This window comes from Candoia aspera, chromosome 5 (genome assembly GCF_035149785.1).
Source record: "Candoia aspera isolate rCanAsp1 chromosome 5, rCanAsp1.hap2, whole genome shotgun sequence".
NCBI classification, from domain to species: domain Eukaryota; kingdom Metazoa; phylum Chordata; class Lepidosauria; order Squamata; family Boidae; genus Candoia; species Candoia aspera.
Window position 1 is genome coordinate 59,573,949 of NC_086157.1, and position 16,868 is coordinate 59,590,816.

General features: G+C 37.6%; 1 protein-coding gene across 2 annotated transcripts in view; it reads left to right on the forward strand.

The window, feature by feature from the left end:
- Window positions 1–16,868, forward strand: part of DSCAM (DS cell adhesion molecule) — a 322,600-nt gene that overhangs the window by 130,871 nt on the left and 174,861 nt on the right. For both annotated transcript variants that reach the window (XM_063305336.1, XM_063305337.1), the window contains exons 2-5: window positions 4,795–4,941; window positions 8,493–8,771; window positions 11,231–11,506; window positions 15,706–16,002. In XM_063305336.1, coding sequence (XP_063161406.1) covers window positions 4,795–4,941; window positions 8,493–8,771; window positions 11,231–11,506; window positions 15,706–16,002 — 999 coding nt within the window. The remainder of the gene's footprint in view (window positions 1–4,794; window positions 4,942–8,492; window positions 8,772–11,230; window positions 11,507–15,705; window positions 16,003–16,868) is intronic.

Sequence of the window (16,868 nt, forward strand, 5' to 3'; positions counted from 1 at the left end):
TTCAAACTAGGTTCCCTTGAATGAATTCCATGAGACTAAGGCAGGGGGGAATGCACTCAACCATCTGTTCCTGCTTTTACACTGCTCTTCCCCTTTCACTTGCTGTACACCACCAGTGTTTGCAAGCTCTTTGCACAGGAGGCAGCTGCCTGCCTTTTCCTTGCCACATGCACACCAGAATTCCATGCTTGCACTCAAACTCTCACAAACATTTCTAACTCTGCAAGAATGATAATGGTGAGTCCCTCCCTCCCTCTTTGCTTTCCACATTGCAGACAGTATATGCGTACATGGATGTGCATGTCCCAGTGACCCACGGGGAAGCCATGGTGAGCTAGACATCCCTGCCTGAGTAGGATTGCATTTATGGTGGAGATTGCAGCTGGATGCTGAATCCTGGCTGGCAAAATCTCTCTGGAGGAGAGATAATGAGATCGCCCATACACACTCTGGGTAGCCACTCCTTGTGAGTAGGCCGCAAGAACCAAGCTTTTTGCAGTTGGCTTATGAGTTGAGTGGCTGAGAGTCAAAGGATTCCATCTAAGTTCACAGTCATAACACAGACTTTATGGACAAAAAGCTCAACTGGGCCTCATTTTGTAATTACCTTTGGAATTATGTTTTACTGCTTTTGAAATATTAAGACCCTTCAGAATGGCAAGTTTTTATTGCATTCACTGGGTGACTTTCCTTCTCCTTCATGAAAGAAGCTTTAAATATGAGCTTAAGTATTTAGAAAAATATTCTTTTTTGAAATAAATAGCAAAAGTGTGTTTAGTCTGCTGATTTTGGGAAGTTAAAAATGGACTAAGGGTCCAGATGGATTTGAAATAAGAAACTGAAATTAATTATAAGAATCCTTCCCATGGGAAATTGTGGTGGTTTGTTTTTTTGGGAAAAAACATGATAAGATGAAGCTTAGAATTTCAGACATTAGAGGGAACCAGAAGAAACTAAAGATCACAATAAAGGAGAAGAATACTTAGATTTGACACACTAATACAGAATGGAACAAAAACACTTTAATAGTGGATATTTTTATGGTGATTTGTGAACTACGGACTCATAAATTAATTTTAAGAATGTCTAACATCATAGTGGGTGGTGTGCAAATGTTGTTACAGAAGAGGAACAAGCTATACTGGTTAAGACTGAAATTGATTTGAATCTGGATTTAAATATGACAAGTTACAAGAATTATGTGGAAAATGATGATATACTGGATGTACAAATGAAACCAGTTGATGACTTGATTTTTGCAAAGGACATATAAGTATCAAATCAGAAGAGAGATTTCGATAACTTTATTTTACTGGTTTTAGAAAAGAGATATGTTAAAGTTTTGAAGGATTTGCTGAGAGGAGACAAAGAGAAGATGAAAAGAAATCATGGTCAAGGACATTACTTGAAGGGATTAAAAGCCAAGATTGTTAAAAGTACAAGAAAGGAATATAGAGTTGGCTTATTTGATCAAGGCTGAAATAGATATGTAGTTATCTCTGGTAGCCCTGAATGGATTTTTGCAGACTAGGAATGAATGAGGAGGCTTTAAGATTTTGTTTATAGTTAAGAGATGAGTTATGGGGAGAAGAGAGCATTTGTTGTATTTTAAGAGATGATGATAAGTTACCAAAATCGTTTGTTGTGATGAAGGGGAAAGTTACCTGAATATTTCAGTAAAAATGAAGTGCAAAGCTCCAAAAGAAAAAGACTGCATTTTGTATGTTACTGTGTAACAACAAGAAAAATACTGAAGCATTGATTTTTTTTGGCTAAAACATTAACCTACCAAATAATTATGAAATTCAAGTTTTTGTTTTTGTACATTGGAAATTTTAATTTTGCATTTAAAATAAACAGTTTACTTTTCATTCGAGAACCACTTTTCTGTCACTATTCCTTTGCCTCTTAAATAGAGTTCCAGGATTATTATTTTTTTCTAACAGGTTCTGTGGCCTGAAAAAGTTTGAAAAACCAGTCCTAGACCATTATTTTCTCATTCTTATCCATTATCCCTGCCTTTATGTTCCTTCGGTCTTTCTTCAGTTTCACTCTGGCCTTGCTTCAGCTAAATTCAAACATTTTACTGATTCTTCCATTCAGACATTAAAATAGCTACCTATAACTTAGTGCCATAGTTAATAAAAGGGCCATAGGATGAATAAATTAACCCAGATTTGCAGCAAAAGGAACCTGAAGTGGAGGAAGGAAGGAGAGTAATTCAGCTGGATTCTACTTTTCCCTCAATCCCAGGGCACTGCTCTTTGAGAAGGATCATAACATTTGTTTTAAAATAATATTTGTTGTATTTTGATTTACAAATATTTATTAGCTTTTAAGTTGCTTTGCTTGGGGAATTATTCTGAAAAGTGGTATATTAAATAATCACATGAATGGATTGATTGAAAATTGCTAAAAGAAGTCTTTGATGTTGCCAAAATTGTTCCCAAAAAAGTTGTATTTTAACTCAGCCTTGATAAAAGATCAGTAAAACATCTGCAGTAACTTAGTTTAATTTAGTTTATTAAAATATATATTCATAGACCAAACATACAGAAGTTGAAAAGTATATTACCCAGCATCAAATAAAAGCTTATTCATGCCTGCACAAGACATTATTGGGGAAGCAATCGGGTCCAAAAACCTCTAATTATCATAGCGATTGTGCAAAATTTGGCAACAATTCTAGAGCTTCCCACTCTTAGTTGTTTAGTAGGTAGTGCATGATTGCCATATGGGACCAATCTGAACAGTTTATAATTAGAGGGGAGATTATCTCTGCCCTCCAAAAGTGGCACATAGGACATTTGAGAAGCACATGTGCTACTTCCTTAATTTCAGAGTCTGAGCAACTACCTGAACACTCTTGGTAAGGAATACCATTGCATCTCCTCAATACCACTGAGGGAAGAGCATCCAAATGCACCAATATGAAAGCCCTCCTGTGAGGAGGGCTAATAAGTGTACAGAAATTTGGGAATTGGAAAAAGAGTGTGTGATCTCATTGTAGCAAAAATAATAAGCTCTGGTTCTTTTTGTAAATCAAGATCTAAAATTCTCTGCTTGAGCTCTCTCCAGGTTTAATGCAAGCCTAGTGTAGATACAAATTGAGGGATAAACTTACAATGAGCCCGGTCATCCATTATTTGTTTCTTCCAAGAAGACTGGTACCTGTGTGTCAGAACTAGTTGGCTAGAGTTTTACCTCCCAAATACGTTGAAGCCAGTACTTCAGCCAACAGAATCATAATCAAGCCTCACCTGACAGAGAAGTACATTAACAACAGAACATGGAATGCAGAGTTCAGCTCTCTGAAATTTAGATTGTACAGCTTCTAATGCATAGATGTCTTTGCACATATAACTTTGCATGCCATGCAGCCAAACACTTAGCGCTTTGGCTTTTAAAAGTGTAATTGCTTCAGGCAAGTAATTGTTACCCTTACAGGTTGCAGTTACATAAATTATCATTGTACTCTTGCCTTGGATTTGATAGACTAATTGGGTTTTTTTTCCTAGTTCCCAATTTCTGTTGATTTAACGTATTCTCTTCAGTATTTTAAATACCACTGAAAAGTTATACTGCTAGCTAAGGCAGATGGCACTACTTCAAACTTCTCTGCCCCCTGCTTAAAAGACTGTGTAAAGTGAATTTATTTTTATTATTATGGTGATATCATTTTTTATCAGATTGTGATTTATGAAACCTATATAAAATGCCTTGATTAGTCCTAGAATTGCCATAAGATTTATTGCTGGCTCTATTGTTACTTTTAGTTTTGTATTTTGCAGTATGTGATTATTAGATAGGCAGATAAATATAAATCAATATATCAGATGATATAACAATATTCTAAATGTAAAAAAGAAGCAGGTCAAATTCATCTCACTCCTGTAGCCTTTCATATACTTTTGTTTGCTCACCAGCACCTTCTATACATGGACAGAAACATCTGTTTTCATCAGGCCACACACATTTGCAAGTTTATGCACTTTCTTTTAAACTATTAATCTATTACCACATTATCTTCCTCATTCCCAGAAGTGAAGAATTCTGGGAATAGCAGTCTTAAGTCATCTGGAGGGCACCAGGCCAGAGGCAGCAGTTTCACGGCCTTTCCATCATCTTGAATATTTGCAGAGCGGATGGACTGTTGCATATTAGAAACCCAAGTTGAAGCCTTCTCTTTGGGAACAGTTGTCAGAAAAACACGAAGTTTCTGTGAATAAAATATTGGTTAATGCCCCTGAATACTATCACAAGCTATTTACAGAAAGGGTGGGATACAAATTATGTTTAAGGAATTCATCTTTATGCATGCTGGCCGTTCCCAATTTCCTCCCTTCCTCACTCCCTATTATTCATATCATCATATATAATTATGTGTATTATTTCTTATAATTAAGATATATATCAGCCTTGGGTTTAGTGCTAATACAAAATGTGCTTTTATATTTTTCCACTAGCTGACTCACATCTAATAAGTAATTTCATTCCTATGTTCTGTTTTATTTAAAATAGCTTTACAGTGTCTATGCTATCTATGGTGAATACTGATTTAATGTTCATGGAGTAATTCTACAATAGTGAGAATTTATTTATTTATTTATTTATTTTTGTTCCATTTGTTTAGGAAATGCAGTTGAATAGATACTAATACACCAAACTTTTAAAAATTGAATTGTCAACAGTGTGCATCCTTGGTACTTGTTAGTAAAATTTGCAATCAGTCTGGATAAGAAAGTACTAAAACTCTTCCATATTTTAAAAATTTCATATTCTTATATTGTTTAGGATCTAGATTTCTCATCACATCCACGGGAGCCTTGTATATTATAGATGTACAGAATGAAGATGGATTGTATAATTACCGATGTATCACTCGGCACAGATACACTGGAGAAACACGTCAGAGCAACAGTGCTAGACTTTTTGTATCAGGTACGAAACAGGTATTTTCTGGAAAAAAACACTTTTGTATATTAAAAATAAATTCTGTGTACACTATTTTAATTTCTAGAAAGATATCCTTGGACATCCAAGCTGTTCAATATTTGTTATAATACACATTATTGGCCAAGTACCATTTGTAAAACATGCAGATGTTAGGGCAGAATGACAAACCATGGCTCTTTAGATTTTATCAAACTCCATTTCCCATCAGTCTCAGTCAACAAAGTTAACAATCAGGGATGCTGTACCCAAAGTGGTTGTTGTTGTTGTTTATTCGTTTAGTCGCTTCCGACTCTTCGTGACTTCATGGACCAGCCCACGCCAGATCTTCCTGTCGGTCGTCAACATCCCCAGCTCCCCCAGGGACGGGTCCGTCACCTCTAGAATATCATCCATCCATCTTGCCCTTGGTCGGCCCCTCTTCCTTTTGCCTTCCACTCTCCCTAGCATCAGCATCTTCTCCAGGGTGTCCTGTCTTCTCATGATGTGGCCAAAGTATTTCAGTTTTGCCTTTAATATCATTCCCTCAAGGGAGCAGTCTGGCTTTATTTCCTGGAGGATGGACTGGTTTGATCTTCTTGCAGTCCAAGGCACTCTCAGAATTTTCCTCCAACACCACAGTTCAAAAGCATCGATCTTCCTTCGCTCAGCCTTCCTTATGGTCCAGCTCTCGCAGCCATATGTTACTACAGGGAACACCATTGCTTTAACTATGCGGGCCTTTGTTGTCAGTGTGATGTCTCTGCTCTTAACTATTTTATCGAGATTTGTCATTGCTCTTCTCCCAAGGATTAAGCGTCTTCTGATTTCCTGACTGCAGTCAGCATCTGCAGTAATCTTTGCACCTAGGAATACAAAGTCTTTCACTGCTTCTACATTTTCTCCCTCTATTTGCCAGTTATCAATCAAGCTGGTTGCCATAATCTTGGTTTTTTTGAGGTTTAGCTGCAAGCCAGCTTTTGCACTTTCTTCTTTCACCTTCATCATAAGGCTCCTCAGTTCCTCTTCACTTTCAGCCATCAAAGTGGTATCATCTGCATATCTGAGATTGTTAATGTTTCTTCCAGAGATTTTAACTCCAGCCTTGGATTCCTCAAGACCAGCTTGTCGCATGATGTGTTCTGCATACAAGTTGAATAGGTAGGGTGAGAGTATACAGCCCTGCCGTACTCCTTTCCCAATCTTAAACCAGTCCGTTGTTCCGTGGTCTGTTCTTACTGTTGCTACTTGGTTGTTATACAGATTCTTCAGGAGGCATACAAGATGACTTGGTATCCCCATACCACTAAGAACTTGCCACAATTTGTTATGGTCCACACAGTCAAAGGCTTTAGAATAGTCAATAAAACAGAAATAGATGTTTTTCTGAAACTCCCTGGCTTTTTCCATTATCCAGCGGATATTGGCAATTTGGTCTCTAGTTCCTCTGCCTTTTCTAAACCCAGCCTGTACATCTGGCAATTCTCACTCCATGAACTGCTGAAGTCTACCTTGCAGGATCTTGAGCATTACCTTACTGGCATGTGAAATGAGTGCCACTGTTCGATAGTTTGAACATTCTTTAGTGTTTCCCTTTTTTGGTATGGGGATATAAGTTGATTTTTTCCAATCTGATGGCCATTCTTGTGTTTTCCAAATTTGCTGGCATATAGCATGCATTACCTTGACAGCATCATCTTGCAAGATTTTGAACAGTTCAGCTGGGATGCCGTCGTCTCCTGCTGCCTTGTTATTAGCAATGCTTCTTAAGGCCCACTCAACCTCACTCTTCAGGATGTCTGGCTCTAGCTCACTGACCACACCGTCAAAGCTATCCCCGATATTGTTATCCTTCCTATACAGGTCTTCTGTATATTCTTGCCACCTTTTCTTGATCTCTTCTTCTTCTGTTAGGTCCTTGCCATCTTTGTTTTTGATCATACCCATTTTTGCCTGGAATTTACCTCCAATGTTTCTAATTTTCTGGAAGAAGTCTCTTGTCCTTCCTATTCTATTGTCTTCTTCCACTTCCGCGCATTGCTTGTTTAAAAATAATTCCTTATCTCTTCTGGCTAACCTCTGGAATTTTGCATTTAATTGGGCATATCTCCCCCTATCGCTGTTGCCTTTTGCTTTCCTTCTTTCTTGGGCTACTTCTAGTGTCTCAGCAGACAGCCATTTTGCCTTCTTGGTTTTCTCTTTCTTTGGGATGTATTTTGTTGCCGCCTCCTGAACAATGCTGCCAACTTCTGTCCAGAGTTCTTCCGGGACCCTATCTACTAAGTCCAGTCCCTTAAATCTATTCTTCACCTCCACTGCATATTCCTGAGGAATATTCGTGAGCTCATATCTAGCTGATCTGTGGGTCTTCCCTAATCTCTTTAGTCTGATCCTAAATTGTGCAAGAAGAAGTTCATGGTCTGAATTACAGTCAGCTCCAGGCCTAGTTTTTACCGACTGTACAGATGTCCGCCACCTTTGGCTGCAAAGGATGTAATCAATCTGATTTCGGTGTTGTCCATCTGGTGAAGTCCATGTGTAAAGCCGTCTCTTAGGTTGTTGGAACCCAAAGTGGTATGCATTGTGAAAGAATACAGGTTTGGCTGGATCACTCTTCTCCAATCTGATGCCCCCCCAGCACCTTCAAGTGCACCTGGAAGCCTACTGGGAGCCAGTGCAGCTCACACAACAATGGTGTCACATGGGTGAATCTTGATAACCCCAAAATTTTATGCATCCTGGACCAATTAAAGCTTCTGAATGCTTTTCACAGGCAGCCCTGTAAAGAGCACAATGTAGTAATCCAGATGGGAAGTGACCAAGGCATGAGTAATCATAAGCAGAGACTTCTGATCCAGGAATAGGCACAACTGGCCCACAAAATGAATTTATGCAAAGGTCTCCATACTATAAGAAAGCTCTGTAAGCCCCTTGTACATTCCAAAGGATATGGTATCATCAGGATATTAATGATTCTGTGGCAGAAACTTATCAGTGATATCTCCCCGGTGTTTTCCTGTGGCTGTTAAAAGTGTAAGACTAGAGAAAACCTATAGCACTTCTGTGATGATATTTTTCTGGATATTACCTTCTAGACATAAGCAGAGGCAATTCAATACTCTGATCCAGCATAAAAGACATTTAAAAAAAATAATAGAACAGATACAATCAACTCTAGAATAAAATGAGAACTTATTTGATGGACATCTGTAGTATGGGATGAAGACTATGTTGTTAGAAACTTTTTTGCAGGCACTCATTTTATCATGTTTATTCATATTTTAATTCTTTACGGCAGGGGATGGGGAATGATCGAATAGAAATGTTATGATCCTGCCTCTTCTTCACCAAGTCTCCAGTGCACTGTTGCTAACCAAATATTGATCAAAATCAATATTCACTACTCTGGTGACTTCCAAATGAGGTGGGACTGGCCAGCATGGAATTTGAGAGTTACAGTTCCAATACATCTCAATGGCAGCAGATTGAGAAAGATAGATTTCCTATATGCTCACATGATTAATCAGTTAATCCTATTGGACCTCTACTCTGTTTTCTAGACCCAGCAAACTCGGCTCCATCTATTCTGGATGGGTTTGAACACCGTAAAGCCATGGCAGGACAGCAAGTGGAGCTGCCTTGCAAAGCATCTGGACACCCAGCACCAAAGTATCGCTGGCTGAAGGACAGTGTTCCCTGGGAACCTGACAGCCGGTTCCGGCCAATGGTGACAGGCCTTCTGATAGAAAATACACGCCCATCAGACTCAGGCAACTATGTGTGTGAAGTCTGGAACAATTATGGTACAGCTGAAGTGATAGGCCGCTTGCATGTAAAACGTAAGTACCTGCAGACTATTAGAATGCAATCATAATTCTGCTTAATGGAGTCAAACTTGAAAGCATATGCTGTACTTGTATAGGCTCCCTGAATGACCTAGAAGGTTCCATAACTTCCTAGTTCTGAGTTGTGTAGAGAGCCTATTTGACTACAGCTGTCCCCCAGGGCAGTCATTTGCCTTCCAGTATTAAAGAGTAGAACTATCTAGCAGATCTCCACTCACCCTCTCATTACAGAAATAGAATAGCCTGTTACTCTCAGAAAAACTCCCTGCTTTACACCCAATACTAAAAATACTTGAACTAATTGTGAAAATTATACACCTATATTAGTATCAGAAAACTTTGGGACAGTCTTGGTGTAAAAGGATACCTACACACAAACACAGACACATACACACAATGCAGTGGATTGGATGCTGCTGGCTCCTACTGTTGGCAGATTGCTGGGAAAGCCTTTAGCCCAGGAGAGATCAGAAAAGTCACACACACCAGGCATTTCTATAAAAATAATTTACTTACAGAAAGCAAAACAAAAGCAAAACATATTTAAAGGACTTAGCTCCCCTTTGGAGCAAGCCTTGCTTGGCTACATTGCCGGCAGAGAAAAAAGAGGAAGTAAGAAACAAGTCTGGGCAGGTCCTCCTCCCCCCAGGCGATTTGCATGAAGCACGTGAAAGGAGTCAATCAAATACAACCTCTTCACCTGGCCAAAATGATTAGGTATAATAGCAGTCTTAATCGTTAGTAGGAAAACCTCAACACCTACAAGGCAGTCTTTAAACCTCTCACTCACAACTCTGTGGCATCCTCCTCACAACTCCTGAAAAGATCAGCCTAAGTAATGCTGCTACCAGCTACTTTTTCCCCAAATAATCCCACTATGCCCTGATCTACTTGGAAGGTGACAAATGGAATCCTCTTTTCATCAATAATTTGATTGTAGGAGAATGAGTGCTAAAGGCTTTCCCCAGAACGAGCATCACTTATTAAGAACTCAAGTCTCTTTTTTGTGTATTAAGGTTAAAGAAGTAAAAGGAAGCTGAAAAGTCAGAAAAGGAGAAAAGAAAAAAAAAGTCTTATTTGACAGGAGTATTTTGCTTAGAAGTATCACCCTTCATTCTGGAAGCATATTTTTCTAATTTCAGCTGTTTTCAGGATGATTTTGATTAAGGAAAATTACACTGAACATTCAAAGGACACATTCGTTTTTTTTCCTTGCAATTTGTCTAAAGACAAATATAAGGAGGACTTAGTGATCCTGTTTTTCCTGAGGCTCACAAAAAAAAAAAAAAGGTAGGGATCTGAAAAGACATAGTTGACTGGTGTTCTTGAGAACATGTCCAGTGTGTATTTGGAAAGTATGTCAACTTGTTTGCCATAGTGTTGAGGACAAATCTTTTCCTCATAGACCTCTTATAATATTTTTCATAAAATATTTCTAATAGTTTCTCTTTATAAGAGCCATTTTAGTCAGCTGCCTTCACTATTGCAAAGCTTCTATGCTCATAGAACATCACCTTAGAAACAAACATTTGTCTATAAAAAGAAGCAACTACCTTCATTATCTCCATTTCCAGGCAGGAATATGGGATTTGTGATAGACAGTGTGTTTGTTTCAGATACACACACCTTGCTAGATCACTAACAATGTACAAAGGTATGACTGTTAAAGTTGTCCTTGCATGCTCTGCGCATAACTGAGAATATTAACTTTTGCTTCTTTTAAAACATGATTTTTTCCACCGAATGTGTCTAAAACCACCCCCTAGATACCTGGCAAAAAAAATGTAACTCAAGAATCACTACTGAGCATGCTCAAAATGAACCCATAACTATGTTCCATACATGAGTAGACTTCTGCGTATGACTAATAATGTAAGCAAAAAAGAGATTCTACAACCTAAAAGTAGAGAAGCCATTTTCTGAACTCTTTATCTTAATGTTCCATGTGGTGTAGGAGTTAGTTTTAAACATTTTTTGGTGCAGCATGATTCTCTCTGGTTGTCTTTATTGGGTTTTGGATTAAATTCCATGACCATGCCAACTTTTTCATTAGACAGAATGGAGCAACCATTTCATGTGTCATAAGAGGGGGTACCAGTGGAAACTCATAGTCGTTTCTTCTGAGCCCGTGGCTATTAATGTATAGACCTATGTATGCCATGTAGCTTGCCCTCCTTGCAGTGTTGTTGTTCTGAAACTCACCTGTTGCCAATTTAGCTAATTTTTATGGAGAGAGCTTGCTGTTCTGCCATTTTCTTAAGGAAGCCAAATAACTTGAGCTATCCTTGCATCTTTCCAATGTAGATCATTGCTATTTGAAGTGCTTTTTAAAATTTGATTCCTTTTTGTTCTGTATAGGCTGTATTGATATTCAGTGAGTTAAATGTGACTCTTTTTTTTTCTCATTAATGACAGAAATAAAATGACTGATTGAATTTAATTCCTTCTTTCAGAGCCTCTAAAAGCCACCATCAGTCCTCGGAAGGTTAAAAGCAGTGTTGGTAGTCGAGTGTCCTTGTCCTGCAGTGTGACTGGAACAGAGGACCATGAACTGTTCTGGTATCGAAATGGAGAAATCATCAATACTGGGAATAATGTGAGAATCATTGGGGTCAATCATGAGACTCTTATTATGGATGGCATGGCCAAAAGTGATGGCGGGGCATACCAGTGTTTTGTACGCAAAGACAAGATGTCTGCACAAGACTACGTTCAGGTGGTGCTAGAAGGTCAGTCATTATTTTATGTATGTAAGCATTTTTAATTTAAAGTTAATTAATTTCTGTCCTTTTCACAGTTCTCAAAAGACATTTTGAAATAATGTACATATTATTTTAATAAAATATAATAAATAGTTTTTAAAATATTAATATTAAAAAGTATAAACGTTTATATGAAAACATACATAATCGTTTGTAGCACTCAAAAGAAAGGCCTTTTAAGAGGCATCTGAAACATCTCAAAGTTGGTGTGAGCTGAAATAGTATCTGGACAGTGGCACTGTATAGGTTACAGTATAGTAGCAGGCTATCTTTCAGTTTCCTGGAATTCTTATTTCCTTATAAAAGAAACTTCTTTTTCTACATATTTAAGTTGTTGTTGTTGTTTTTAGCTTATGGTTTCAAGGAAGCAGAAGGTGCTGTATTCCTATTTCTTTTATTTATTTTGCTTTTGAGGTTATTTATATCATTCTGCAGCTTTCTTGCCTTGTCTTGCATCATGGTGAGCCACACATGAGGAATTCCTTCATGGAATTATCATTTGATATTTCCAGAGAGGTTGTAAGATGCTGGATCAAAACAGTGAAAGATAAGACCCTTGCATGTGCCCACCTTGTAACCAAACTTAAATGCCAGAATCCTGCATCCCACCCAATTCCATAAAATATGTTTGGGTTTGTTTTTGTTTCTTCCTCTCATTTGAAAAAGTAAATTGAACTGATTACATTCTGACTGATTATGTCTTGCAAGCAAACAGTAGTTCAATAAGATAATGTAATATGGGCCAGCTGCTAAAGATAAAGTCTGGATGAAGGCCATTGAGTCCACCTCCAAAATTAAATAATATATTCACAGTTTTAAAAAAAATGATGATCTAGTAATGTCATTTTGTGTTCTGTTTTGAATAGTGAAATAAACTTTCAAGCTGGCATAGATAGTTGAGAAGCCATCCAAACGGGAAAGAACAAGTTTGCTGATTATTTCATATTAGTTTTATATCCAAGTGCTTTGGTGGGAGTGACAGAATAGACTGAGAAGACCTCAATAGCTTGGTGCCAACTCCTTAATACAAGAAATCACAATTCAGCAACTGTGTACTGATAGGAAGAATTAGTGACTCTCGCCAGCTACTACTGATTATAGCATACCCTATATGGTATATGTGAATGCTGGATTCTCTTTTAGAGAGAGAGAGAGAGAGATAACATAAAAATATGGGAGGGCAACTAGATACTTTTATATATCCATCGAATTAGTAGCATAAATGAACTACTTTTCTTCCTTTCCTTCACCAGTATTCCTTGTGACAGAGTGATCAAAATGGCAATGTAGTATGAAATGATAAGTTGACAAGAAACTGCAGAGTGGTGCCGATATGACAGGGCAAAAATACATGCAGTACCGTCCATGTTTCTCCTCTCTAGATATTGTGGTTGCCTTCTTCTATTACTCCCTATTCAATTCTACGTTGAGAAGAGAATATCTTTCAGATCAGCCCCTTTTTCAAAGCAGCTATTGCCTTTTTGTTCAGCTCCAGGTGGCTTCTTAGTTGCTGTTCATGATTATTTAGTAGTGAAATCAACATAGTATTTGTACAGAATTTGACAAGTCAGTGTAACAATAACATTATAAAATTCATTATCATCTGTCCTTCTGAAACAAATGCTTGAATGTTGTTTTTAATGTTTTTGAACAACTACCTGCTGATCCTATTAATAAATATGTCCACCAGTGGAAAAGGAAAACCTCCACACATTCTCTTATGTACATTTCATCCCAGGCATTATTTGAAGCCATTGCAATCACCATAAATTGCTGACACCATGTTCTGCCTAATAATCATGTGAAGAAAGTAATCAATTTGTTTAGAGCTAATGAGGCTATAGTGCAAGCATGGCATGAAAACTAATTTCAGAATAGTCACAGAAAGGAGAAGAGATTACCTGCGTGGACCTAGTTACCTTGGCAACTATCTCCTGTGACTAAGAAAGCCTAAAGAGCATATTGATAATCTTTAATGATGTTGAGAGAGTGCAGGTTATCAGAGTACAACAGCAGGGGAGATTTCTAAGACACAGGTCTCCCTGGGAAAATAATGTCTGCTTTCATCTGCAAAAAGCCTGTCACTTGTTTTTTTTTTTTTTTTAAGTGGAGGGCAGAGGAGCAGACTGAGCACATTCCCTGATTTATTAGCTGTGTGTCAATTTCCCTTCAGGATAAGAAGCCTGTAGCTTTTTGTCTTCTGGGAAATGACAGTGCTAATGCACCAGAAGAGGGTAGGAAGTGTTTGAGAGGAGGTGGAAGTCTCCGGCATGCAGACCTTTTGGTCTAACGCTTCCTCGCGTATTCAGATAGGATTAAAAACAACTGGGAGTGGGACAGAAAAAGAATTAATGGTTTGCTATATGCTACTGAATGCCCCTGCTGACATCTTTATAGGTTTCATGCAGAAAATATTAGAATGCTGGAGTCCCTTGTGAATTGTGCTGCAGGGCAGAAGGGACACTGTCACTGGCTTTCCAACCCTTGCCTCGGTGTTCATTAATGGCAGTTGCAGTTGAAAAGCACTTCAGTGTGGCAATATCTCTGTGCCTGCTCTTGAACCAAGACAAAAGAAAATGAAAGTATATGTACTTCCAATGATCCAGTATTTTGCAGACCTGAGCTTGCAAAGAGTTTCATGCTGGAGTGTGTATAAAGTACACCTTGAACTCTTTACATATATTATAACTGCTGTTCTGTATTATACTTTTGATAGAATCAAACTGCAATTCCCATTGCAGCAAAATGGTACAGTATTTTGAGGGCAATAGCTGATGATGATTCTAGTGAACCCCACAGCAATTTTAATATCTGATTCTGCCCTAATTCATTGTAGTTATGCTTGCAGTGAAAACCAGGTTTAGCCCATGTGCAATCATTAATCAGGTCCTTTTTGCAGTTTGTGAGCAATATTTGGCATGAGATTTATGCATTCTCTGGCCCAAATTATTTTTAAATCTCCCTAAATATTGTGCTGTCTAAGATAAAATGAAATTACCCATTTATTAAATTAGTTCCATGTTAAATTTATAATTCCAAGTTTTTGAAATAGTTTTATGATTTGAAGACACTTTTTCCATGATAAGCCAAAAGTGCTGATGGATATGGTGGTATAAATTTTAAAAAATGAAATAAGGCTTGTCAGGCAAGTCTTGCTCTTGTCAAAATCATGGTATTTCTGATACTTGCTTTTGAGGTTCTTACATATTCAACACTTTATGATTTGCTCTATAATCTTCCCAAGTATTGATGGCAAGTTTACTTGTCTGTAGTCCTGCAGATCCTCTTTTGTCCCCATCTGAAGACAGGAACATTTGCCCCATCCTGAAGTTTTCTGCACGTCATCCATTCTCCAGAATTCCCCAAAGAAAATATGTAAAAGCTTCTCATATCCATCAATAAGTTCCTCAGTATCCGTAGGTGCAGTTCTTCTGTCCCTAAAGAATTAAGCTCATTCAGAGTAAAGAATATTCCCTGGACATGTTTCTATCAATCTGAAGTTCTTTCTTGCCTCTTCTTCCTGTTTTTCCCAACTATTTTGTTAAACATGTATTTCTTGCTGGAGAAGAGTCTAAAAAAGAAAAATCTAATTACATTTAATGTTAATACTATGAGAAGCATTAAAGGGACTTGATTTTCTTCTGTCTCACCCACAGATCCCTAATGAGGAGATTACATAAATAACTGAGATAAAGAAACTACCACAGTTACTGTATATATTTATATTTATATATGTGTTTTACAGACATGTGTTAAGTCTGAGATTTAGCATATCTGTAAAACCTTGAGCATGGGTTGAGACAGGATATACTGAGTTCTACTTTTGCTATGTTAGCTTTGGTACATTAAATAAGTCATCTCTGTTCCCTTCCTAATTTATTTCACTACGTTAGCCTCTATCCCAGAAGTAAATTTATAATTAGCCTTATTGGTCAAAAGGAATAACATTCATATCAAATAGCAAGGGGAAAGGAACACATTAGTGATGTTACCAGGCAGTAAGTATGGGTCAAAATGAGAACCAATTGTACTATTTTTTGAATCAACATTTATTTGGCTTCTTTTTGTCTTAAATCAGAGGAGCTTAAGAGGTTTACCTTTTTCTGAAAAACCATGCATCTTCTCTGTGTAGATATTTATTAATTTAGATACCTTTCTTTCTACAGATGGAACTCCTAAAATTATTTCAGCCTTCAGTGAGAAAGTGGTAAGCCCAGGAGAAGGTGTATCTTTAATGTGCAATGTGAAGGGAACTCCTCTTCCTACAATCATGTGGACTTTGGATGAAAATCCCATAATTAAAGATGGGAACCACCGTATTAGTCAGATCATCACCTCTGATGGCAATGTGGTCAGCTACCTAAACATCTCCAGCACTCAGGTCCGAGATGGCGGAGTATATCGTTGTACTGCCAACAATTCAGCTGGAGTCGTCCTCTACCAGGCTCGAATAAACGTAAGAGGTGCTTGTCAAATCAGCTCCTCCAAAACAAAAAAAAATTAAACCTCATTGTAGTAAAATAAAACATGACTGTATGTATGAGCTTTGCTATGGAATGCTAAGTATAATTTTTTTTCAATGCTATCTCTATTTTTCCCATGTAGGAATAATGGTATGAGACTACAGTGCTAAGGACAGCTTCTTCAGAGTAAGCATCACTGATAGGGCTTACTTCTGAGTAAACGTGCACCAGATTGCACTGAAAGTCCATCATACAGTATAAAGCATAGCATATACTATGACAGTATATTACATACACTAATCAATTCAGCTATTTTTAAATTTAATATAGAATTTGTTTATTTGCATGAGTTGTTTTCCTTTGAGATCTTAACATTCATTGTAAATATCCAGGTATAGAACACTGCAACTTATATCTGTAATTCAGTCATCATCCTGCCAGATGTATCAGACTGTACCCCCTTCACTTAGAATGCACACACCCATTGGGCTGCTGACTGAGGGTGATACAAATTGTCATTGTTAACCTCTGGAGTGCAGTAGGTTAGGAACAGTAGTATATTACTTTCACCCTGATTTTAGAATTATCAAGCTACTGTTTCTATCTGTCTTCTCATATCTGGCATTAATTGAAATTTCACTAGCTTTTAATTTATAATTCAGCACCGATTTTTATCATAAGGGTTTTAGTAATACAAGTGTGTAGTAGAAGAATTAATATGACTACTGTAGAATTAGAAAAATTGAAACGCATAAAACAAGTAGGAAGGTCTCCTTACGTGGCTTCATGACATTATAAAAGAGAAGAAGGAACTGTAGTAAGCTGCAGTTTCCAGGATATAAAAGAATTATATATTTAGAATAAAA